At 44.4% G+C, this 26,651-nt stretch overlaps 1 protein-coding gene across 1 annotated transcript; it reads right to left on the bottom strand.

Annotated features, from left to right (window-relative positions):
* Positions 1-1,149: 1,149 nt before the first annotated feature.
* LOC147438390 (mannan endo-1,4-beta-mannosidase 6-like) lies at positions 1,150-24,456 on the bottom strand. The gene is made up of 5 exons (XM_086487692.1): positions 24,118-24,456; positions 2,314-2,508; positions 2,104-2,226; positions 1,815-2,026; positions 1,150-1,735 (listed from the first exon to the last, which is right to left on the bottom strand). The coding sequence occupies exons 1-5, from the start codon at positions 24,367-24,369 to the stop codon at positions 1,318-1,320; spliced, it is 1,200 nt and encodes a 399-aa protein (XP_086343818.1). The 5' UTR covers positions 24,370-24,456; the 3' UTR covers positions 1,150-1,317.
* Between the last annotated feature and the right edge of the window lie 2,195 nt (positions 24,457-26,651).

Raw genomic sequence — 26,651 nt, 5'->3', positions numbered from 1 at the left:
AATACTTCTTGAGTGTCCATTGCGTTTGACTTCTTTGTACTCGGTATGTATTATCCATGGTTTGCTTCTAGTGCAGTTTGAAAGGGTATAATCTTTTGCTATTTTTAGACTTCAATTGGGGGGGCCTACTAAAAAATACATTAGCTTGAAAACCTGAGAGAGAGAGAGAGAGAGATAGAGAGACTCTGCAGTTGTATTCAAGGTTCCTATTGGAATCTCCTTTGATTTGAAACGTGAATTTTTTCCAAAACGGACCCCCTAGACGTATACCGATCTACTACTAGAAGGATTTTTTTGCATGCGCATGCAGCTTCCTATGGGGAATACTCTGATTGGATGTTCTAGGTCTCATGGGTGCAGTATGTCTTTGATTGTTCAAGTACGCAACAAAGTAGTCTCTCTAGTTTCTTTTGATGTGTTGCTTTTGGCCTCTTGCATCATAAGGTTACAGAGGTGGCCCAAAAATGAGTAAGAGAAGGACCATCCATGGCCTGCCATGATTTAGACACTTGACCTTTGTGTGATATGGAGGATAATCTCAAGTAACTTGCTTGCAGAAGCAGAAGAGGGGCCATTAGTGAAACATCCATCATTGAAAATTCACTACAATAAGCTTGTATTTCACTCACCAGTGAGCTTGAAATTCTTGCTCTTCCCAAAGTTCACGTTACGGATAATGCCCTTGCAAATGAAGTCGAACAATACAGCTAACGTCCCCATACATACTGGGCAGTGCTGAAAAGAAAAACCAGGGACGTTCCAACACCCTGAAGCTAACATTACCACCCGACAGAAGCACTGTGCACCTCACTTCCAAGTTCATTTAAAGAAGGCTTCCTATCTGGCTATGCCCTAATCAATAAAAATACAATGCAGCCGTGACACCTAAACCAAAGTAGTACACGGCCTTCTTTCCAATCCTTTAAGGACAGATGTATACTTAAAGAGATCCCAATTTAATGCCATTCGATGAGCCTATACGACTGCCACTGGGCAATTAATGCTGACAATTTAAACATAACGGACCATCTCACCGCATTATGACCTAGGCCCAGACACGTGAATGCCGAACAGGGTGTATCATTAACGTTGGCCCTTACAATCCCAGCTACACTAAAATCCATCCAATCCAGATGAGTTGCAAAATAATTTAGTTCAGAGAGTCCTTGAATTAATTCTATTGATATGCAGGCAGAAAGAGTGGAATTACATACATATTCATTTATTGGCTGTACAGCCATCCACTTTGATGGAATGCATAAACTATGATAACTGCGCAAGTGGGCTGAGCATGAATGAAGTCTTTTCCTACAGCCTTTACCAACACTTGAACCTGATAGTGGGGCATATGCCACCCTTGGGCTTTCCATAGGCTGAACCAGTGAGGTCTGCCAGTCTTTCAGCATGCCGCTTGACAAGCTGAGCAACAGCTTCATCCTCGGACAGCACTAACTGGTACCCATCGTTGAAATTCTCCATTCCTTTTGGAAAAAGCTGCCATAGAAGACCCCCGGCTGCCGCTCCCTTTCCAAGAGCTGATATGTAGAGAACTGTGTAGATGGATGATAGTAGACTGACTCTTTGTTCAGGCTTGAAACTCGTACTTTTGCTAGATACTCCAAACTCGCCGAAAAGAAATGGCTTCTTCAATATTGAAGTGCAATCAGCTATATGGGCCGATAACCAATTTTCTATGAAGACAATCTGTTGCGCTACCTTTTCACCAGGACCCAGCCTTCAAAAAATTAAACCACAGAGTAAATGAGCTGGAGTTGGACTTTGTCCACTCAAAACAAAGGCTAAGAGGTACTGACCACGAATCTGGATATCCATGAGCCCCTGCAAAGTCGATAGCTTCCACATTGTGATTACGCAAAAAGTCAGTTCCCACCTGTAAAGCATAGTCGTTGGGATTTTCCATCACCCTCCCCGGATTTGAGGGACCATAAAAGCCTTCTGAGCCCAGCCCAAGAAGATGATTACAATCGATGGACTTCAAATAAGCTGCCATCTCTTCAATCCAAGCCTGAATTGTTCATTTTGAAAAGAAAGTTGTAAGATATCTATTTTCGTCCCTTCAATTCCTCCAAGAACGCGAAATACCTGCAACATCTCTCCAGATGGATCTTTTGAGCACTGTGGTTCATTGATAAGCTCCCAGGCAAAAATCGTGGGATCATCCTTATATCGTATCCCTGTGATGCTATTTACTCTGGTTAAGACAGTCTGAAAGCAAACAACAATCCCTTTGTCAATCACTCAATTACGTACTGCAAATTGCCATGCATGACAAATTGGCACATTACAAATCACCTTGATGTGATTCCTGTAAAACCCCTTGGCAGTTGGGTCTGAGAAAAAATCATCCTCTGATTTGATATCAGAGCTGGCCATACGAGCCCACTCAACATACTTCGCTTTGCCTCCATAATCGCCCCAATTATTCACAAGAGTAAGAATAAGGTAAAGACCAGAACGTCGAGCTTGGTTCAAAACAAAATCTAAAGCCTGCAAGGCAAAAGAAGTTTTCTTCATGCAGTGGTAAAAGTCAAACACTCCAACACCTTTTGATTCCTGTTAGAAACCTAGAGTTTTGGGTGCCACAGAAGAATTCTATGACAGAATGGGGTCAGTAGCCCCTGCTTCTAATTAGGATGATAACGAAGTCAAGAAGTGATAAATGACACTAAAAAGGACAGAGAGAGAATAAATGAAGGCGTCACTGTGGACCTGGTGTGGAAACAAACCTAACAGACAATACATTTAATGACCAGAAGTGTTAACCACACAGGCTGAACACAGATGCATGTGCTCCTTTCAATGGACTTTTGCTTGCTTCATGAGCAGAACGATAGAAAGGATATGTCAATTTCGAGTATGGAGCCCAAGGAGTTTCTAGACTTGAATTCTCTTTGTAAAGGAAATCTCTATTCCTTGCATGAGGCATTTGTTGGAACTTGGAGATATATAGATGATATCAATGTCTCAGGTTTAGAGGAGATCTTGCTGGTTGGGTGGAAACTCAACTCATGTCTACCTTTGCTATGACAAACCTTGGTTTGTTGCATTATCTCCTTGATTTGAAAGAAGGCAATCTCGTGATCGCATTTTCATCTTGCATAAAAAGTATGTTCGGATGTTGTTGCAAAAGTATGGTAAGAAAATTTGCTCTCTTATCTCGTCCCATTTCTTTGCTAACACTCAGCCTGATATTTGCTCACCGTGTACTCCGGTATGTTCGTGGCACCATGGACTATGGTATTTACCACACTAGCGATGATATTCTTGTTGGTAATGATTCGGATTGGTCTGTTGTGTTGACACACAGAGATCCGCTACTGGTTAATGCTTTCTCCTTAGTAATTCTCTCATATAATGGAAATGTCAAAAGCAAAAATGCTCGCGCTTCCACAGAAGCTGAGTATTGGTCTAATCTTGACACTAATGTTGAAGCTTCATGGCTTCGACAAATTTTGGAGCATCTTGCTATTGCGATTTCATCTCCTATCACCATATATTTAGACTCTCAGAGTGCTACTGCTTTAGCACATAATCCTATTGTTCGTGGGCGGACTAAACATATTGATGTTCATTACCACTTTGTTCAAGATGACATTAAGGTGTTCAAGCATCTCTCTTGGTTCATCCAGTCGGTCCCAGTTTCTCCCAGGGACAAGGGAGTGAGGGCTGTTTTGTGGCTGTGCCCGCACAATGTGAGGTAGGTTTCTCATGTCGGGTTGTGTCTAGCCATGTTTAGCCTTGGTTCCATGTCCAATTGGCTCTTGGAGGCCTCGGATATTTTATCCCAAGCTCCCCATATTTTTTCCCCAGGCACCTGGTGCCCCTCTCCTATTTCTCTCCCTTTTTTTCCAAGGTCATGGAGCTTGGAGGCTGGGTCGAGCAGCCAAGGGCAGGGCATATATATACAAAGGGGGGTCACCTCAGTCACACAGTACAGCAGAGCCTAGAGGGGGGCGCCCTCCCTTGGGTGCCCCAGAGGGGCTTGGACCAAAGGCAGAGCAGCCATTGTTTTTCTCCAGATCAGCCATCGTTTTTGGCCTGAGATCAGCCTAGCGTTTTTGCTCAGCAGTTCAGCCCCAACGTTTTTCATGGGCAGTAGGTGCAGTGCTCGGAGATCATCTCCACGATGCAGTACCTCCTCAGGGCAGCCTTTGATAGGCCTTGTGACCATGCAGTGGCAGGTTTCCTCAATCGAGATCTTCAAAGTTGATCAAGTCTTTCCTAGATCTCTCTCTCTCATTCTCAAATGTCATGTCTCTCTCTACCTCAGTGATCTCTCTTCTCCACAGTTGTGTCTTGTTCATGTGTTTGGCATTGCAAGTGTTCTAGATCAAAGTCGAGGTGCCCACCAGATCACGAGCTAGTTCTTGTCTTCATTGCATCTTTTGCTGCCACCTTTGACATGGTATCAGAGCCCTATGGTGATACGACCACCTGGATACTCGGATTTGGCTGATTCGGTGCGATTTTGGACATGATTGAGAAAGAAGAAGCTTGCTGTTTTTTTTCCTGGTTTTCTCCAAGTTTGGGGTAGATTTGGGTGTGTGGAGGCCTTGGATCCTTGCCTACGACTTCCCTGTCTTTACCTTGATTACCCCGACCTCTCTTCACCCAGGGGAGCCCGATGGAAGTCACAGGATGTGTAGCAGTGCTGGATTGCTTTGGTTTCTTCCCAGATGGAGTCATGTTACCGTGCCTTCCCGCAAGGGGAGCAAGCGTGCGGTAGTTGGATCTTGAGGGGGAGCTATTCATTTCCAGCTTCTTCAGAGAGAAGTGTTTGGACAGTAGTAGGATCTTCTTCCTCACTTCTAGAGGAGGTTTCTATGGTTGTTGTAGGGTGCAGCGGAAGTGAATGTTGAACTTTGCTCAAGATGAGTGCTCCAAACTGTGCTCAAGGTTCCTTTTACTTATGGAAGGGAGAGCCTTCCGTTCCTTTAGTGAGAGAGTGCAAATGATCACAAACAAAGTGAATGGCACTATGAATGAAGGTGCTGAGACTGAGAGATAGAGAGAAGAGAATACGACATCAGAATGTTGTCGAACCCTCCTCCGAAGGTCCCACTCTCTATGGCGAGAGTGGTCTACTTATGATTGCACAAATCTCTACAATGCTTGGACTTGCCAACGATGTCGACGACGATGAGACGGGCTGAAATCTGAAAACGCTAAGGGCTGAAATCTGCAAATCTTTATCTGCTCAATTCTGACTCTATGTCGGTGACGATATCGATCGCGACGATGAACGACGACGCGCTGAAAACACAGATGCTGAAATCTGCGTTTTCCGGGCTGAAACTATGAAAGACGCTGGATCGAACTGTGCGGCGAGGATCTACTGTGGGAAGGTGAGATCTACGAGGTTCGGGGGTTCTACTGCGGAAACTAACTACTGAAAACTGAAAACGCTGATGTTGTCTGAGGTCTTGTCGCGAAGATCTGCAAAAACGTTGATGGTCTCAGTTTGCAAAAACGCTAGGGCTAAAAACTGCTATCTGCGGTGGAATCTGCTAACACGAGGGAATCTGCTGCCTTCTGTGGGGAATCTGCTAACGCTAGGGCCGATCCGCTGTCTACTGTCGCCGAGAATCTGCAAGTGCAAAAGCGTTGGCTGATCTGATGCAAAAACGCTAGGCCTTCTGGTGAGAGAAAACACCAGAGTTGTCGCAGGGAGGAGTCTTGCTGAGAAGTTTTCTGTTGAACAAACTGTTCCTGCTGCCTCTTCTGCCAGAAAGTGCTAGCGCTAGGTTTCTACTTATACAAACTTAATAAATTTGCCCTACCTAGTTCCCACAAAAGTCACTTAAAAATAATAAGTGAAAAATGTCAAAAATAGGAAAATAGGTTTAATGCACTGGAAAGTGCTACTGATGGGTTCTGACTGTAATATGATGATCATGTTGTGTGCAGCCAGAGGATATGCACCTAATCTAAGTATCTGGACATGCACGGTCTGCGAACAGACTCACAAAGGTGCCAGATCACTTCCTATTCTAGACTGACTTGACTAACTGAACCCTAGTCATGCTGTAGCTTGTCCACAGACACATAGGGTTGGATGTGTCACGTGACATTCCCTCCTTTTCAAAGTGAGGTACTGGTACCGAACTGTATGGCGTCGAGGGAGAGCGCCAATAGCATCCGGAATCCTGGAAAGGACACTTCTTCGGCCCACTCTGGGTCGTGCGATACTTGAACTTCATAAAGGTCTGCAATGCCTTCTCCTTTGGGCCGCGCCGAAAGCGCCAGTCTTCTGTGGCTCCTTCAATGCTTCAACTTCGTCTAGAGTCATGTGTCTACCTTCTTCGAGAATCTCCGAGGATGAAAATTCCTGAAACCACTTCCAACACAAACACAATATACTCATTCCGTATAATGTGACTGGAAAAATACTATTCCTTCGACAAAATTGTGCATGCAATGCAGATGAACAAAGTGACGGAGTGTCAAACCATTCATCAAACACGTGCAAACAATGGGCTCTAATCTTGTCTTTTTTATCTAAATCAATCAACTATGGCAAAACACAATGGAAATGCCGATGCTTGATGCTCAATCCTTCTTGTGCTCTTTCGGATATTGTGTCATGCCAAGGAAGAGACATGGAATGTAAATTCCTTGAATGCATACTTTTCAACTTTTCATGAGAAATCCGCATACATCCGTGCTCATTCATGAGCGAATCGTTCTCAACGTACAATATGGCATGCCTTTGGAAAGGGATCACATAAAGATGCTGACTAAAATACAGGAAACGATCATGAATGAAACACTCGAACAATGCGTGCTAACTAATCACTCGAACACATAATACTTCCTGAGAGGGTTCTTTGGACCTAGGCTAGAGAGCCAAGATCGGTTCTTCGTGTTTGATCGAATCTTCCTGTGGGGGGTTTGTGGACCTCGACTCGAGAGCCAAGGTCAATTCTTCGTGATTGATCGAATCTGCAATGAGGTTAGCTTCACTAGAGAAAGTATCAACTAACACATCATCCTTGTGAACAATTACATCATCTTCATGCAAATCATCATACTTGTGAGAAATCACATCTTGATCATGCAAAATCATCATGCTTATCATTGTCATTCAAATCCCCATGCTTATCATAATCATGCAAATCATGTTTTGTCATGCTTTGGAGAAGAAGAGACTGAGAGAGTATCCTTTTCCTGATTCTGTGCAAACTGCGTCTGCACAATAGAAAAGAGTCGTAAGAACTATTTCATGTGTTGGTCACTATTTTCTTTTCTTGCTTTGTTCTCGCGATCAAATTCTGCTTGTCTTGCTTTGTTCTCACGATCAAATTTGGCTTGTCTTTCTGAGCATGCTTGCTCGTGCTCACACTCTATGGCTTCCATTCTTTCTTCGTATTCACGATATATGGCTGCCCTTCTTTTTGCGGATTCACGATCTATCGCTGCCATTCTTTCTGATTTTCTTGCTTTGCATTCTAACTCCCTGTCCATCATCCTCTTGTCGAAAGCCTCCATAGGAGTTAGTGCAATCCTTGTCGTAGATGGAGAAGGGTCGAAAAAACCTCCTCGTGAGGAAAACTCTTCTTCGCCACTCCCATGCTCATTACCTCCAAGCGAAGTATCCATTCCGCCTCGAGTGATAACCATCCACTAAAGTCTTGGGTGCTTAAGTTCACAAGAAACTTGGGTTCTTGGGGGTCTTGGTTCTTGGGGTTCTTGAGTTCTTGAGGTTCTTGCGGATCTTGAGGATCTTAAGGTTCTTCTTTCGCTGCAATCTGTGTTAGAAAAGGATCTTCTCTTCACCCGAGCTCTTCTCTTTCCCGCGGGTGCACCCCTTGGCGGCCTTGCGCTCACACCAAGGTTGCTTTTTTCCACCTCACGTCGATTGGCCGGCCGCTAAGTGCACGGTCCGCTCTCAATGAGTATAAAGAGGCACAAGGGGAGGCTGGACAAGCCCTTCTTTCTTGGGTTTCCTGTCACTCTTCAAAAACACGATTAGGAATTGACACGCCCAAGAGGACTTGACTTATGTGCGACCGCAACAAGCAAAAAAAATTATGTGGTTCTTGTGGTTCTTTCCTTGAGTGATACAGAACACTACCAAAGCTCTGATACCAATGTAAGGTGCAGCGGAAGTGAATGTTGAACTTTGATCAAGATGAGTGCTCCGAACTGTGCTCAAGGTTCCTTTTACTTATGGAAGGGAGAGCCTTCCGTTCCTTTAGTGAGAGAGTCCAAATAATCACAAACAAAGTAAATGACACTGTGAATGAAGGTGCTAAGCCTGAGAGATAGAGAGAAGAGAATACGACATCGGAATGTTGTCAAACCCTCCTCCGAAGGTCCCACTCTCTATGGCGAGAGCGGTCTACTTATGATTGCACAAATATCTACAATGCTTGGACTTGCCAACGATGTCGACGACGGTGAGGACAACTGCCACAAAGTGATGACGTGGCGGACAGCAAAAACCCTAATTTCTGCCAGAAACCCTAAAATTCCTGCAAACCCTAATTTCCGGAAATCGCGGAGGCTGGAAAAATAATAATAATAATAATGACGAGCGACGCGAATCTTGCTTTTTCTCTACGCCATGAGAAAGAGAGAGAACTTGCTTTTTTTTTTTAAAACGAGACTAAGAGAGAGAAAACTGATGCTTTTTATTTTTAAAAGCTTTTGGGGCTCTGCTTTTGGGCATCCCTTGTAACCTTTAAATTAGTGGTGAGGGCCTCACTTCTCAGAGCATCTGGGCGCAGAGTTTGAGAGTGAAACCCTAGCCACTCTCTTGTACTTTGATCTGATTAATATAAAAAGAAATATCGAAAGGGGCGCCAGTCTTTGGGGCCAATATCTCTAGGCACGGAACTCCGCCGGGCCAGTGCAGAACTATTGTGATCTGTGAATTGTTTTGAAGTGGTTATTTGGTGATGTCGCGGTTGATTCTTGACTTGGAGTGTCTAAGTCTTTTACAGTGGTATCAGAGCACGGCCGATTTCTCTTCTACGGGAAATCCAATCCCCAATTTTTTTTCCGCGGCACCTATGGCTTCAGGCAACGATCAGTGGACTCCCTCTGCATCTGGAGATGCGGGTTGGGATCACAACGAAGATTCAGGCAAAGAGTATGGCCCGCCTCGGCCTACTCAGGCAGAGAGACAAGAGATGGAGCGTCGTCAATTGATCAGCGATGCAACGAAGATGATGCTCAATTTTGCCAAGGACCCGAAGATGGCAAAATATATGAACCAGACCTCTCTAGAAGAGGTACAGACGGAGTGACACAGAACCACAACACCACTCCCGAAGCACGCTCTCAAGAAACCTTCTCCTTCCAAGAAATATACGGAGAAGGAACTGGAGAACGTGGTTGATGCACGGATTGCTCAGCTTTTCGACGCGCAAAAGAAATACAAAAAGCACAGCAAAAAGCAGAAGAAAGGCACTGACTTCCCGGGATATTTGGGTCGTCGGTCGACATTTGACAAGGCAAAGAAACAGAAGAAGCGTGTTCAATTTGAAGGAGTACCCAGTTCTTCTTCTTCTTCTTCTTCTGACAGTTCTTCTAGCTCTTCAGACTCGAGCGAAGAAGACAGAAAAAGCAAAAAGCGAAGCAAGAAACAAAGCTTCAGAAAGGGCAAGAAAAAGGCAAAGAAGGCTACATCTCGCCCAGAGACTGACAGTTCTAATGAGGACTTGTCTACAGACAGCTCAGCTTCCGATGATGGAAACTTTTATGCGAACAAGAAGAATTTTTTTTACAAAGCTAACTAGTATGACTTTCTCGAAGATAAAAGCAAGAAAGTCCGAGAGTTTAAGGAAGGTGGCCACTCGATCAAGTTTGATACTTTTTCGGGATACTAAGATGCTCGAAGGCTTTGTCTTTTATACAGCAGTTTGACATCGCTTTCGCGGGAGGACGCTATTCAGAGCACTCCAAGATTCGGAGAGCTGCTTCTTACTTTAAGAGGAATGCTCGTACTTGGTGGTCCACTCTTCTTTTAAACAAGACTGCACCAGTTAAATGGCTGAAATTTAAAAATCTTTTTATTTCTTCTTGGTTGACGCAAGAATATGAACGAGATGTACGAGCTGCTTGGAACCATATTCGGATGACCAAGAAAGATACAATCAATGCTTATTGTGAAAGATTCTGGAGCTCTTTTCTACCCGCCTCTTCATTCAAGAAGATCTCGTTCAGAGAACAGATTGAGCGGTTTACCTTGGGTCTACCTACAGAGATCCGAGATCACTGCTTGGAACAGAAGTCAGCTTCTATTCAGGAGTTGATGAGTCATACGAAGCGGGGCTTTGCCATTCACTCTGGCAGTCTGACCTACCCCACAGATGAGGCCATGACACAACGAGCCGAACAGACTTCTGGGAATGAAAGTAGAAAGAAAAAGAGCAACCCAGAGAAAAAGGATGCACGACCCAAGCTTACTCCTGAGGGGAGAGCTCGCTTCATCAGAGAGAGAAAGTGCTTTGGATGCGGAGAACACGGACATATCTCCGCGAAGTGCCCTAATAAGGCACAGAATAAACAGAATGATCAAGAACGACGACAGGCCTGAGAGTTCGAGAGCAGCTGAGGAGCGTGGCAAAAACGGCAGATAGAAAAGCAGAACTCGTACCACATGGCGTGGGACTTGCACCGAATCAAATGAATGAAAGTACAAACTTTGCCGCTTTTTGGGGCAAAGTGAAGGATCAGGAAGCTCTTTTGAAGGAGCCAAGGCCAACTTCTGTTCACTTGGAATTGGCGGCTCGATTTGGAATTACGCCCGACAGACTGACGCCACAGGCGGAGGTAGTTCGACTGACACCCGGATGGGATGTTGCCATTACACCGAGCATTGGCAAACTTCGTTTGCAATGACAGGGGTGTTCAGGGCACGCGAGTGACGTTCTACTCAGTACCACAAGAACTACGCCGTGGTTGACTATCGGGCCGAGAAAGCGACTTTGATAAATGAAGGGCTTAAAAGATTGTACTTGATGAACTTCAGTGTCTTACTCATTCTTTTGGGAGAGAACTGAACGCTGGATAAAGGTTGAATATGTTTTGACCTGATCAAAAGAACGCCAAGATTTTTCTCCACACTCATGCCGATTGCTTTTCAGAGGGCCTGAGGATCAAACCATTGATCTGATACCTGGAAGCACACCACCGAATCGACCACCTTACCGTGTGAGCCGAGTACAGAATGAAAAGATTATGAACCCAGTGAAAGACCTCTTGGAAAAGGGTCTTGTCCAGCCTAGTACTTCACCGTATTGCTCTCCAATGTTGTTGGTTTTCAAGAAAGACGGATCTTGGAGAATGTGCATCGATTATAGCACTCTCAATGAAATCACCATCAAGAACAGATTTCCGATTCCTGGGATCGATGATATACTCGACAAGTTACAGGGATCCTCGTGCTTTAGCAGGATTGACTTGAAGAGTTGATATCATCAGATCAGGATAGCGCCAGGAGATGTCTACAAGACAGCTTTTCGGATGACTTTTGGGTTATTTGAGTTTTTGGTGATGCCTTTTGGCTTAACCAATCCTCCTGCGACATTTAACCGGATGATGGACAGGATTTTTCGAGAATACAGGCTATTTGTTGGCACTTTCTTTGACGACATCATTGTTTTCTCCAAGAATGAGGCAGAACACAGAGATCATCTGCTTCATGTCTTTCAGGCATTACGAGATCACACATTAGTGATTAATGCAAAGAAAAGTGAATTTTTCCTACCAGAGATACACTTTTTGGGACACATTGTGTCAGCAGCAGGAGTGCAAATGGACCCGGCCAAGATAGAGACTATCCGTGATTGGCCCGATTTGAGGAATGTCCATGAAGTTAGAAGCTTCTTGGGACTGTGTTCGTACTACAAGCGGTTCATACGAAAGTTTGCAGAGGTTGCTTCCCCTCTGCATACCCTGACACAGAAAGGAGTACTTTTTTCGTGGGGATCCACAGAGGTGACTGCCTTTCGGACATTGAAAGAGAAATTGACTACGGGACCTATTTTGACTTTGCCGGACTTACAGAAGTCATTTGAAGTATATTGTGATGCTTGTGGTCGTAGTCTGGGTGCGGTCTTGATGCAAGAAGGCCATGTCATAGCTTACGAGAGCCGTTTGTTCTCTAGGCCGGAGATGACAGCACAGATCTATGAGAAAGAGCTTTTGGCGGTTATCCATGCTCTTACTCAGTGGCGGCATTACCTACTCGGAGCGCATTTTACTGTCTTTATAGACCATTAGAGTTTGCGCTACTTCTTGTCACAGAAGCAGCTTTCGGAAAAGCAGATGCGGTGGGCGAACATCTATGTTGTGTGTTACACGGCCGTTGAGGGAAAAGGTTATGACTGAATGCCACTGTCCACCTTTTACGGGTCACCGCGGCATTGCTACCACCATGAAAGGGGTAGAGAGATACTTCTTTTCGCCGTGACTCAAAAAGGACGTGGAAGAGTTGTGCGCAATATGCCAGAAGGTCAAGTTTGACAGGCATAAGGCACAGGGATTGTTACACCCTTTACCCATACCCACCCGCCCCTGGGAAAATATTGAAATGATTTCATTCTTGATCTCCCGAAAACACAGAATGATCACGATGATTTTCCGATTACATGGCACGTCTGAGACGATTGTCTCCGACAAAGACCCCAGATTTATGAGTTTGTTTTGGAAGGCAATTTATTATTTGGGAGAACATTGGCACGCAGTTGCAGTTCTCGTAATCGTTCCACTTGCAGACTGACGGGCAATTTGAGATTGCCAATTCAGAGATTTTAGATTTATTGAAGTCTTGTATGTCGGATCAGAAGACTCAATGGAAAAAGAACTTACCTTTGGTGGAATTTGCCTACAATAACACGATACACTCTTCGACGGAGAAGACGCCATGTCAGATTGTTGAATGTGCTGCGAAGGTTCCATCCTTCCTGAGCACGAAAGATTAGGTATTTGAAGCGGATGAATATTCGCGAGATTTGGATACGGCTTTTGCCAAGGTTCGCGAGACTTTGCACAAGTCTCAAGAACGACAGAAAAAGGCAGCGGATCGCCATTGTCGCGATTTGAAATTGAAGGAGGATGATTGGGTGCTCTTACGTTTTGAGAAGGCACGCCTACGAAAGAAAAAGGGAAAGGAGAGGCTTTTTTCCAAAGCTTAGTGTGCGATACTACCGACCTTTCCAGATTACTGAAAAGATAAATGATGTCTCCTTCCGATTGAAACTGCCAGATACTTGGAGGATTCACAATGCATTGTATGTGAGTCTCTTGAAACCTGTTAAGGGTGATGTGCCTGATGATGGGGAGCCTGATGAGCAACCCGAAGTGGAAGAAAACAAGGAGATCCTTGTTCATGAACAGATTTTGGCACATAACGATACGAAGAAAGGTAAAGTCCGAAGACGGTTCTTGGTTAAGTTCAAGAACTTTCCTGCATTTGATGCGAAGTGGATGGAGGAGGAGGACCTAGCAGATACTCCTCGGATTGTGAAACTTTACCTCGATGTTTTGTTTAGCATAGTCTACTCCAAACGGAACCTTGAATTCAGCTTGGCCGGAGATCTGGTGCAGTGGGATGCACAAGAGGGGAGTCACTCCGCTCCTTTGTCAACAGATGCCTCGATTTTGATACTAAAGTCACTGATGTCTCTTTGAGCTTCAGGGATACTGAGAGCTGACAGTATTCTGCTGGATGACTTTATGAAATGGAATTCCTAATTATGATACTGATTTGTTCTTGACTTCTTGTGAGTGCAGGAACTGATAGCCAAAATGACTACAGCATTTTGGACTGATTGATCTCGAATAGACATGGTTGCAATAGGGGTTAGTCAATCGGACATCGATAAGGTCCCGATTGGACCTAGATGTGATTGCTAGCTACATTGCCGATAAATCATGGTCTAAGATCCGAATGAATGTTGAATTTCATGTGATGTCCTATGATGTCTGATGATGTCGTGTGATGTGACTGTCGATTTTGTACATGTGCTAGATGTGTGTTCCTAGTACGTAGGTACTAACAGTCAGTGTCTGCTAAGACGGTTTATGGCTTTTGTCGGTTTTGCAGGCGTAATCGCGGTCGATTACAATGCTTTCAAGAGGGGGGTATGTCACAAAGTGATGACATGGCAGACAACAGAAACCCTAATTTCCGAAAATCGTGGAGGCTGAAAAAATAAATAAAAAATAAAAAATTAATGACGAGCGACGCGAATCTTGCTTTTTCTCTACGCCATGAGAAAGAGAGAGAACTTGCTCTTTTTTTTTTTTAAAAGAGACTCTCTAAGAGAGAGAGAGAGAGAGAGAGAGAGAACTGATGCTTTTTATTTTTAAAAGCTTTTGGGGCTCTGCTTTTGGGCATCCCTTGTAACCTTTAAATTAGAGGTGAGGCCTCACTTCTCAGAGCATCTGGACACAAAGTCTGAGAGTGAAACCCTAGCCACTCTCTTGTACTTTGATCTGATTAATATAAAAAGAAATACCGAGAGGGGCGCCAGTCTTTAGGGCCAATATCTCTAGGCACGGAACTCCCCCGGGCCAGTGCAAATCTATTGTGATCTGTGAATTGTTTTGAAGTGGTTATTTGGTGCTGTCGCGGTTGATTCTTGACTTGGAGCGTCCAAGTCTGTTACAGCAACGACGAGACGGGCTGAAATCCGAAAACGCTAAGGGCTGAAATCTACAAATCTTTATCTACTGAATTCTGACTCTATGTCGGTGACGATGTCGATGGCGACGATGCAACGACGACGCCCTGAAAACGCAGATGCTGAAATCTGCATTTTTCGGGCTGAAACTGTGATCGACGCTGGATCGGACCATGCGGCGAGAATATGCTGCGGGAAGGTGAGATCTGCGAGGTTCAGGGGTTCTACTGCGGAAACTGACTGCTGAAAACTGAAAACGCTGATGTTGTCTAAGGTCTTGTCGCGAAGATCTGAAAAAACGCTGATGGTCTCAGTTTGATGCAAAAACGCTATGGCTGAAAACTGCTATCTGCGGTGGAATCTGCTAACGCTAGGGAATCTGTTGCCTTCTGTGGCGAATCTGCTAACGCTAGGGCCGATCTACTGTCTACTGTCGCCGAGAATCTGCAAGCGCAAAAACGCTGGCTGATTTGATGCAAAAACGCTAGGCCTTCTAGTGAGAGAAAACACCAGAGTTGTCGCAGAGGGGGGTCTTGCTGAGAAGTTGCCTGTTGAACAAACTGTTCCTACTGCCTCCTCTGCCAAAGAGTGCTAGCGCTAGGTTTCTACTTATACAAACTTAGTAAATTTGCCCTACCTAGTTCCCAACAAAAGTCACTTAAAAATAATAAGTGAAAAATGTCAAAAATAGGAAAAATAGGTTTAATGCATTGGAAAATGCTACTGATGGGTTTTGACTGTAATCTGATGGATCATGCTGTGTGCAACCAGAGGATATGCACCTAATCTAAGTGTCTGGACATGCACGGTCTGCGAACAGACTCACAAAGGTGCCAGATCACTTCCTATTCTAGACTGACTTGACTGACTGAACCCTAGTCATGATGTAGCTTGTCCACAGACACATAGGGTTGGATGTGTCACATGACAATTGTATTTTCTTCGAGGAGATGGATTGGCAGATTTGTTGTGCCTTTTGCATTTGCACGTCTTTCTTGGAATTGTCGACAAAGCTACCTATCCGATGGGTAGCAGGTTGATGATCCAATTGCACTTTTGTACCATTGTGGATTCGGGATGACAAAGGGGGATCTCTTCCCTTCTTGAAGCGATATTCTTTGATTTTCCATTGTTCATCTATCTAAGGATGGAAGTTCCACTTCCGGCTTCAGTAGACTCTTGTTCATCCGGTATACAGCAATTCAAGTGCATGTTTCAGTGCATGTGTTGGAGTTTGCTTTGACAGACACAAGGGGATTCGTTTATCTCAAGAACCACTTCTTGTTTGATCATCCGACTTCTTCAGATGAGGTTTAGAGGTGGAGCACGTGGTGCCAGACCCCTAGCCAACAATGACAACAGTATGAGGAGGTTTTGTTGGAGTGTGGACTTCTCCTTCCTCCATGTTCTCTCCTTCCCCAGTGGTAGCGTGGCCCTACAGATTTGGTCACCTCTTAGCCCTCTTGTGAGCTTGTCGATACCAGTTGTGGGACAGCTTCCGATCTCTTGTGAGCTTGTCAACACCAATTTTGGGACAGGTTTGCAACCTTCTATGGGCAGTTTTCTTGATGATCGAGAGTAGATTTGTCGAGATCCTTTGGATGACAGGTTTGCAGGTAGTGTCGACAGTTGGTGGGGACATTTAGTTCCTATTCCCACAGTCAGCAACATTTGGATCCTTCTTCCATACCTCCCTTTGGAGAGCTCCAACCTTGGGGGCAGCCCTTCGGGTGCAGATTTGGCCACGACTGGCTAGTATAGCAAGTTCTTCCCTTGCAGTCTTTTGCCCAGCTGGCTGGGATGTTATAAATCAGTCCCAACGCTCTTCACGGGCTTGTTCCTTGAGCCGGTTCCTTTACCCCTTTGAGTATTGGAGTCATATTGTGTATTGGATATTGATTGCACGGTTCAAATGTGGGTATATACTTCTCATCACAAGTACAAAGGACAGTTTTGATGAAGATCTTATGGAAGCAAGTTACAACAGTGCGAGTATATGTGCTCTTTTGAGTCTGTATGCAGTTTGGCATATTGTATTGAATTGTACCTACAGGGTTGATCTTGGCAGATGCAGAGATGTGGCGGGACATTTGGTTTGATCTCAGGGAGTTTGCTTGAGTAGCTAGGTCTTGTTGGACCCCGATGGCTTCCTTGGCAAACATGATCCTCAGGTGACGACCTTTCAGGTCTTCCTATTCTTAGCAGTCCGAGTTTATCGATGGTGTGATTCTCTTTGAGCCTCAAGTTCCATGAGATTCAGGTTTTGCTACTCAGTTACAAAGGAAGTAGTTTTACTCCAGGTTTTCTCATATTTCTTTCTGTTGGTACTCATTCTCTTTTTCCAGGATTGAGCGAGAGGGGGGCTTCCTATTTTGGGGGGAGTTCACAGCTTTAGCTATGGGGCTTTCAGTGACATTGTTTGCTCTATTACCTCAAAACATATTTTTGAGAATACTTCTCTTTCACACGCGGCTTCTAGGTTATCTTCAGTCGACTACATCCATTTAGCCGAGTACCATGCACGTTGCCTTCTAGTCCTTGGTTTCCTTGCCCATTTTCTTGCAGTTTGGAATGTTGTGCTTTAGTCCACATTACAGCTAGTATCTTGGAGGATGTTTTCTTTAGCCATTTCGATGGTTGCCTCGTCTTTCGGGTTTGTGTGCCGGTTGCTCTTCTCAGTGCATCCGAGCAGTAGTTTCTATGCCTCGTCTTCTTGATTGATCCTTGGAGACTATACCATTCAGGACACACCTACTTCCCTTATCCTTAGACTCGCATGTTATTTCGTACAGGTGGATAGTGGTCCTTCTCGGACTAGGAACCTGTTACAATTAGCTTGGCCCTCTTCAAAGAGGGGAAACAATCTTCTTGGATCTCCCAGATTTGGTTCCAAGTTCCACAGGTATATTATTTTCCTTTTGGATTCAGGTGATCCAGTTACACATGCAGAGACTGTTGGAGAGTTATGATAGTTATCCATGGTTCGGGTGTTCTCCCTTTAGAGGGGGATATGGAGCCAGTTTGGGAGTCACTTTCTGCAGACTACTTCCTTACAGTACCAGTGGTTCCATGTGTAGCGGGCAGGATTGACACTCTAGTTGGTGGCTTTCTACAGCACCTTGTCCTTCTCTTGCACAGCTTGGGTGCACGATCTTCTCTTGATCTTGCCGTGTTAGTTGCATTTCAGTCTTGATGTGTGTTCTTTCTGCTGGATGTTTGTTCCCGATTCACTTTGAGAGTGGGGTGATACTCCCTCGGGATGTGTTCCAGATAATTGAAGATCACTTACACTTTCACTCTCAGTTCCGATGAAGTTCCTTCGGATACAGTTTGCAGTTCATAAGTATATATGGTGGTTGGTGCAGTTCTTTGGTTCTTCGTCATCGGACATATAATTCCTTAGTAGCCTCGGTTGTCCCATTCCTTGGACTTCCCGTAGCAGCTTGGAGATTCTCACATGTGGTATATGACCGGAGGTACTCTTTCCTTGGGGGTGAAGCACTTTAGAGTTGAGAAATGATCTGAATACTTGTATCTTACGCCTTTACCCTCAGTATTGATGCATTCTCTTCGAGCGATCAGCAACAGTACCTTTTGCAGATGCTGGTTGTGCGACTTGTGAGTCGGTTGGCTTTAGGAGATTCTTGATAGAGCTTGATTTCCTTTCACCGGACAGCATTATACTTCCCACACGTCTTTCGAGGATAGTGGTTGGATGATACAACGGCCGTGTATCGATTCGACCCCGGAATTCTGTAGCAGATATCCTTGTCCAAGAAACCCTCTCTTTACAGCTGCAGATTACTCACTCCAGCTTCCTGGTCCGACTTCCTTTCCAGGAACTGAGAGGGGGTGTTAAGAGTTCAAGAATCTCTCTTGGTTCATCAAGTCGGTCCCAGTTTCTCCCAAGGACAGGTGCCAGGGAGTGTGGACTGTTTTGTGACTCTGTCGGGCCAGAGAGGTAGGTTTCTCATGTCGGGTTGTGTCTAGCCATGTTTAATCTTGGGTTTTAGGCTTGGTTCTATGGCCTAGGATAAAAGCCCCCTATTTTTCCCTACGCACTTGGTGCCCCTCTCCTATTTCTCTCCCTTTTTCCAGGGTCTTGAAGCTTAGAGGCTGGGTCGGGCAACCGAGGATAGGGCATATATACGCAGAGGGGGGGTCACCTCAAATCACACAGTACAGCGGAGCCTAGAGGGGGGTTGTACTAGACTTGGACACCCCAAGCCGAGGCTGGGTCGGGGAGCCAAGGGTAGGGCATATGTAAGGTGCAACGGACTGTGAATGTTGAACTTTGCTCAAGATGAGTGCTCCGAACTGTGCTCAAGGTTCCTTTTACTTAGGGAAGGGAGAGCGTTCCGTTCTTTAATAAAAGAGTGCAATGGACACAAAGAAAGTGAATGGACACTGTGCGTGAAGGTGCATGAGACTGAGAGATAGAGAAGAGAATACGACACTCGAGACGTTGTCAAACGACCCCACTCTCGATGACGAGAGTGGTCTACTATTGATTGCACAATCTGGTACAAGATGCTGATGCAAATCTAATGGGGCTATGTCAAGGCCGACGGTGGTGCCGACGATGACGAGACTATGGCTGAAAACTGAATGCTGCTATGACGACAGCCACGATGATGACGACGCTATCTGCTACTGTGACTTCGTGTGCAACAAACGCTGTCTTTCTTATGGCTGAAATGCTGGGCTGCTGTCATACAAATCGCTGTTCTGCTGCTGTCCAGAAACACTGCTCATGCAAGGTTCCAAGTGCTGCATTTGTTGGTTTCAAAACGCTAATGCTGCTGGTCCAAGAACACAAATGCTGCTGGTTTAAAAACGCAAATGCTGCTGGTTCAAAAACGCAAACCATGCAGGTGCAAAACGCTGTTTTGCTGGGTATGCTAATGCTGAAATTCAGTCCCTAAAACGATAAAGTGGCTGCATGTAAAACGCTGGCAGAAATACCAAAACGCGGATGCAGAACCTTGCTACTGGAAGCGCCTAGGGCAAGGCTAAATCCTTGAAGGAAATCGTTGGAGTCCTCTTGCTGAAATTCGCCAAGGCTGAAAACGCTAGCATGAAGGGGGGGGTTGTCTAGCTGAGAGGGGTTCTTGTTCTTGTTGAGAATTGGCCTGTTGAGCAATGCTCCTGCTGCCTCATCTGCCAGAAAGTGCTGACTCTGGTTTTCTTTTATGTTTTCTTAGCAAAATTGCCCTACCTAGTTCCCAACAAAAGTCACTTAATAAAGAAGTGAAAAATGTCAAAAATAGGAAAAATAGGTTTTAATGCACTGGAAAATTCCCCTGATGGACTTTGATGGAAATGCTGATGATCATGTTGTGTGCAACCGGAGGATATGCATCTAATCTAAGTGACTGGTCATGGATGGTCTGCGAATAGACTCACGAAAGTGCCAGATCACTTCTATTCTAGACTAACTGAACCCTGGTCATGCTGTAGCTTGTCAACGGACACATAGGGTTCGATGTGTCACGTGACATCCCCTCCTTTTCAAAGTGAGGTACTCGTACCGAACTATATGGCGTCCAGGGAGATCGCCAATAGCATCCAAAATCCTGGAAAGGACTCTTCGCCAACACACACTGAGGTGTGGGTCGTGCGATACTTGAACTTCATAAAGGTCTGCAACGCTTGCTTCTTTGGGCCGCGCTGAAAGCGCACAAACTTCAAAGTCATTGGTAGCTCCTTCAATGCTTCAACTTTGTCTATGGACGTAGATCCACCTTCTTCAAGAATCTCCAAGGCTAAAAATTCATGAAACCACTTCCAACACAAAAACATAAACATACCTATTCCATGTAAAGTGACTGGAAAAAATCTCGTTTGTCGAACAAACTGTGCATGCAATCTAGATGAACAAATAAACGGAGTGCCAAACCGTTCACCACACACACGCAAACAATGAGATCGAATCTTTCTCTTATGATCTAAATCAATCAACAGTGGCAATTCACAACGGAAATGCCCATGCTTGGTGCTCATACTCTCTTGTGCTCTTTCTACAACTGTGTCATGCCAAGGAAGAAACATGGAATGGGACTTCCTTGAATGTATACTTTTCAACTTTTCAGAAACAATCCGCATACATCCGTGCTCATTCATGAGTGAAACGTACTCAACGTAAAATATGTCATGCCTAGGAAAAGGAATCACATAAAGACACTGACTAAAATACAGGAAACAATTACGCATGAAATACTCGAACAATACGTGCTGATGAATCATTCGAACACATAGTACTTCCTGTGAGGTTTCTTTGGACCTAGGTTCGAGAGCCAAGTTCTTCGTGTTTAATTGAATCTTCCTGTGGGGGTTATGTGGACCTCGACTTGAAAGCCAAGATCGATTCTTCGTGATTGATCGAATCTGCAATGAGGTTAGCTTCGCTAGAAAAAGCATCAACTAAACCATCATCTTTGTGAACAATCACATCTTGATCATACAAATCATCATGCTACATCGTGATCATCATGCAAATCATCATGCGTAGCATTATCATTCAATTCATCATGCTTATCATCATGCGTAGCATTATCATTCAATTCATCATGCTTATCATCATGCAAATCCTGTGTGTCATGCTTTGGAGAAGAAGAGACTGAGAGAATCTCTTTCTACTGAATCCTTTCAATCTTCGCCTGCACATTAGAGAAGAGAGATGGAGGATGAACTTGCTCTCCACAAATGACAATGCGAGAGTCACTTTTGGCATTGAAAGTAAACGTATTTTCTGCCCAATCAATGAGAGGGTTATGCTCACAAAACCATCGAATGCCCAAAATCATATCACATCCTGAAAGAGGAGAAACTAAAAATGTTCTTCGGAAAGCAGCTTGTTGAACTGTAAACAACACATCAAAGTACTCTTTCGTGAGGAGAGAGTCCATACCGAGAGCGAAGCCAGAGACCTCCAGAGGAGATTTCTAACTAACCTCTAGGTGGGCTTTCTCAACAAGAGAGGGACTAATCACATCATGCATACTGCCTGGGTCAAACAATATGACAAAACGCTACCCCATCATATGACCATAACATTTAATGAGAGACTCATCAATGGGAGGGTCATGAGAAACTGGGGACAGGGCTATGTCCAGGTCGACGGTGGTGCCGACGATGACGAGACTATGGCTGAAAACTGAATGTTGCTATGACGACGGCGACGATGACGACGACGCTATCTGCTACTGTCACTTCGTGTGCAACAAACGCTGTCTTTCTTATGGCTGAAACGCTGGGCTGCTGTCATACAAATCACTGTTGTGCTGCTGTCCAGAAACGCTGCTCTTGCAAGGTTCCAAGTGCTGAATTTGCTGGTTTCAAAACGCTAATGCTGCTGGTCCAAAAACGCAAATGCTGCTGGTTCAAAAACGCAAACCATCCAGGTGCAAAACACTGTTCTGCTGGGTATGCTAATGCTGAAATTCAGTCCCTAAAACGCTGAAGTGGCTGCATGTAAAACGCTGGCAGAAATACCAAAAACGCTAATGCAGAACCTTGCTACTGGAAGCGCCTAGGGCAAGGCTAAATCCTTGAAGGAAATCGTTGGAGTCCTCTTGCTGAAATTCGCCAAGGCTGAAAACGCTAGCATGAAGGGGGGGGTTGTCTTGCTGAGAGGGGTTCTTGTTCTTGTTGAGAATTGGCCTGTTGAGCAATGCTCCTGCTGCCTCATCTGCCAGAAAGTGCTAACTCTGGTTTTCTTTTATGTTTTCTTAGCAAAATTGCCCTACCTAGTTCCCAACAAAAGTCACTTAATAAAGAAGTGAAAAATGTCAGAAATAGGGAAAATAGGTTTTGATGCACTGGAAAATTCCCTTGATAGATTCTGATGGAAATGCTGATGATCATGCTGTGTGCAACCGGAGGATATGCATCTAATCTATGTGACTGGTCATGCACGGTCTGCGAACAGATTCACAAAAGTGCCAGATCACTTCCTATTCTAGACTGACTTGACTGACTGAACCCTGGTCATGCTGTAGCTTGTCCACGGACACATAGGGTTGGATGTGTCACGTGATAGCATATACACGCAGAGGGGGGTCACCTGAGTCACACAGTACAACGGAGCCCAGAGGGGGGCTGTGGTAGACTTAGGCACCCCAAGCCGAGAATCTAATGCAACACACTTGAGAGAAACTGAAAACAACTTAACAAACTAAACAAAACTAAAAGAGAGACGACACGGCACGACAAAGTTCTGCGCGCAGAGAGATTGGACCCAAAGACTGGTGCCCCTCTCGGTATTTCCTTATTATTGATGCTTCAAAGTACAATGTCCGAGGGTCCTCATCTTTGCCGCGCTCCACAGCGTACAACTGGCAAGAGAGAGGCCCTTGCACTTTATTTTTAGGCCCTGGGCCTTCCAAAAGCAATGTACATGAAAAGCTTCAAGAGAGAGACCCTGGCACTTTATTTATAGGCCCAAGGCCTTCCAAAAGCAGTGTACATGAAAAGCATCTGGTCCCAAGGCCTAGTGCCAAAAGCTATCAGTGCAAATCGCGGAAACCCGTGTACGTGCCATGTCAACAGTCAGCGCGAATCGCAGGATGTCCATATAGTGCTGCCACATCAGCAATTCTACACAAATTGGGATCCCGGTTTTATTTTAAGGCTTCTTGTGTCTCCTATTGGACAGGACCCTATAAGTTGGAACAACTTATAAAGTTGCATCTTTCGTTTTTGGCCTCTTGGAATTGGTTCTACAATTTGTTAAAACTTTATCTACATCTTTCATTAGGGTTTGGACCTCCCTGTATTCGGAGTGTGTCCAATCGGCCATGCCACATCATCACTTTGTGAAGGACGCCCTCCCTTGGTGCCCCAGAGGGGCTTGGAGCAGAGGCAGAGCAGCTAGCATTTTTCTCCAGATCAGCCATCGTTTTTGGCCTAAGATCAGCCTAGCGTTTCTGCTCAGCAATTCAATCCCATCGTTTTTCATGAACAGCAAGTGCACTGCTCGGAGATCATCTCCACGATGCAGTACCTCCTCAGGGAAGCCTTTCATAGGCCTTGTGACCATGCAGTGGTGGCAAGTTTTCTTGACCAAGATCTAGATCCACATCTATAGCCATGAGGAGATGCACCAAATCTATGCTCTCAGAGCATGTTGGAGGTGATGCCCATGTGGAGACCGTGTCAATGGTCTCGTGTGCAAGAGCAGTTGGTAGTGTCAGTAGCAATCGCAATTGTGTGTACCTCGGGTCTATCTAGTTGGCATGTCAATTCTATGTCGGTTACGTGCAATGTGTTGCACACCCTCGAAGTGGAACGTACAAGCATGAATGTATTGATCTGTCCTATAAGTAGAGTTCAGCCTCTAAACAACGTTAATATAATATCTCTCTCTCTCTCTCTCTCTCTCTCTCTCTCTCTCTCTCTCTCTCTCTCTGACAGCACACAAACACACACTAAAAGACAGCACGCAACCTCCAAGGAATACCTGGAAGACGTTTTCATCATAAACCCCCGGGGAGATCTGAAGAGCCTGGTAGCCACCGTCATTGAAAGCCCAAGTGCGACCAACATTGAAACCGGAAGCTGCAGCTTCTTCAAGAAGCTCCACACTCTTCGATCGTGAGGGCAAGTCGACGCTGATGGCCATGAGGAAGTACGCATTGAAGCCATGCACATAGAAAGGCTGCCCTCCCTCCACAAAATGGCAGCCACGTCTGCTCACGAAGTTGCAAGCCATGGCTCAGTTGCTGCGCAGAGACGATGAAGAAAGGAACCCAACGCTCAGACTTCATACTTAGGCTTGCTTACCTTGAGGCTTACAATTCTCCTGTTCTAGTAAGCAGTCAATTCTAGTGACTAGGAAAACCAAAGATGTGAAACTTTACCCAAAGCCCCAATCGGGCATTCGTAAACCATGGTGTGGTGAACCGTGAATCGGATTATTGGTGGGGTGAGTTTGCCTCGTAAATCATAAAGTCTTGAAAATTTGAAGGGCAAGGGGGCTTGTCAAAAATCAAGCATGCTTGCACTAGAAAAGGTGACTTAGACTTGCTCGCCTTCACGACAAAAAATAGCAAAGACAAGCTGAGGGTAAGTGATTTATTTACAACTGCATAGCCAAAGTTTTGAACAAATCCTCCACCCTCCGAGGGGGGGGGATATTGGTTTAGCTCACTCCTATCCTACATGGGTCTAAAAATGGGAAATTTCATTGGCTACAATGGTTCAGTACCACAACACTTCATGCCTCTTACATTGTTTTTTCCTCCATTTTGAATAAACACAACCTTAGATAGAACAAACCAGGGGTAGACAATGTTGTGGCTTGGGAATTAGACACTTAACAAGTGGCATATATAACAATTGAGCATTGAGAATTGTGAGTGTATGCCCTCCCATGTAAAGGCAAACAAAATGAAAATCCACTAAAGAGAAGAACCGTATACTTTATTTGTATGAATTAGGATTGAGAAAACGCTTAAACATCTTTAGTGTGTAGTGTTAGTATGACCCTTCTGTCTATGAGGCATGCGTGATTAAGGTTGCATATTCACATGTGTGGTATTTTGATAGTGGTGCTACAAAGAACATTACATCTCACTGTGACTTGTTCACTTCTTTGATGGTGTTCCCAATGGGAATATTGTCACAGGCGACAACAATGCCTCTTATTTTGTTCAAGGAGTCAAAAATATTGTACTCACTACATTTGATGGTAGTTCCTTAACACTTTTTGATGTAGTAGTTTGTACTTTGTGACTTTCATTGATGATACTCATGGCATACATGGGTATATCCGCTTAAGGCAGAGTTTGAAGTGTTATGTGCCTCAAACTCTTTTTGTTGTTGATTGAAAATGTATCAAGTTGTATTGTGGGTACCCTCTGTTCTAATCAAGGGGGAGGGAGGGGGGAGTATATGCCAAAAGAATTTGATGCATTTATGATTAGTCTTGGGATAAAACACCAATGTACAATGCTTTATATAGCTCAACAATATTGTGTTTCTGAGAGGAACATGTCATTTGTGAAGATGGCAGGATGTGTGGTCAAAAGCCAAGGTTTGCCACATGCTTTTTGGCTAAAGGTTGTCATGTGTATTGCCTACATACTCGAGTTGTCCCACCAAATTTTTGCAGTCTATGACTCCATATGAGGCATGGTGTGATAAGAAGCCATCTAGTGGTCACATGCATCCTTTTTGGTTGCTTGGCTTATGCTCTAGTATCGCAACAACAACGATTGGATGATAAGGCTATCAAATACATCTTTGTTAGTTACAATGCTGAGAACAAGGGTTACAAGTTATATCATCACCAGTCACAACGTTTCTTAACTTCTCGAGATGTTGTTTTTGTGGAAGATGTAAATTAGCCCTTGTTGTCATGTACTAAAGAGACAGGTGCAAGCTCACGTGAGATTTTTGATAACTTGTTGACTCTTTTCAATGGTGAGAATACAAGTGTAAGTCCAAATGAGGCAAATAATCAGTCTATGCTGATAAGCTCATTTTCTACGCAGATGTAAATGATGCACTAGATGAGGACAAGGCTACAAATGAGGAAGCTAGAGGTATGCCAAAATAGCTAGTGCATACTTTGTGTGATAGTAAATTGGATGCACCTTTGACTAGTCGTATTTTTTTGGGTACTCATCATGCTTCTTGTGCATCATATTGTTATGCTTTGGTTGTATCAAGCATATGTGACAAAGATGAACCTTCTTATGTTTGATGAAGCACAAAATCCACTAAATGGGATGGCTTCTATGCAAGATGAAATTGATGCACTTATCAAGAACAATACTTGGTCTTTATGTGATTTGCCTCTTGGCAAGAAGACCATTGGTATAAAAGCTTATAAGTTGAAATGTAATTCGTATGGTAGTATTGATCACTACAATGCAAGGTTTGTTGCAAAAGGTTATGCTCAGCAAAAGGGCATAAATCATGAAGAAACTTTTGCTCCCACTTTTTGTATGACTACTATTCGTTTCATTTGTACATTGGCATTTTATTTTT

The sequence above is a fragment of the Adiantum capillus-veneris genome, chromosome 17 (assembly GCF_014529385.1).
Source record: "Adiantum capillus-veneris isolate H3 chromosome 17, ASM1452938v2, whole genome shotgun sequence".
NCBI lineage: Eukaryota > Viridiplantae > Streptophyta > Polypodiopsida > Polypodiales > Pteridaceae > Adiantum > Adiantum capillus-veneris.
The sequence above is the reverse complement of the archived record's forward strand: the minus strand, read 5'-3'. Positions and strand labels throughout refer to the sequence as shown.

Coding starts and splice junctions, on each gene's coding strand:
- LOC147438390 (XM_086487692.1), bottom strand. CDS start 24,369: ATGGCTTGCAACTTCGTGAGCAGACGTGGCTGCCATTTTGTGGAGGGA. Junction 2,227..2,313: donor TTTACAGGAATCACATCAAG/GTGATTTGTAAT, acceptor GTTTGCTTTCAG/ACTGTCTTAACCAGAGTAAA. Junction 1,736..1,814: donor CATGGATATCCAGATTCGTG/GTCAGTACCTCT, acceptor AATTTTTTGAAG/GCTGGGTCCTGGTGAAAAGG.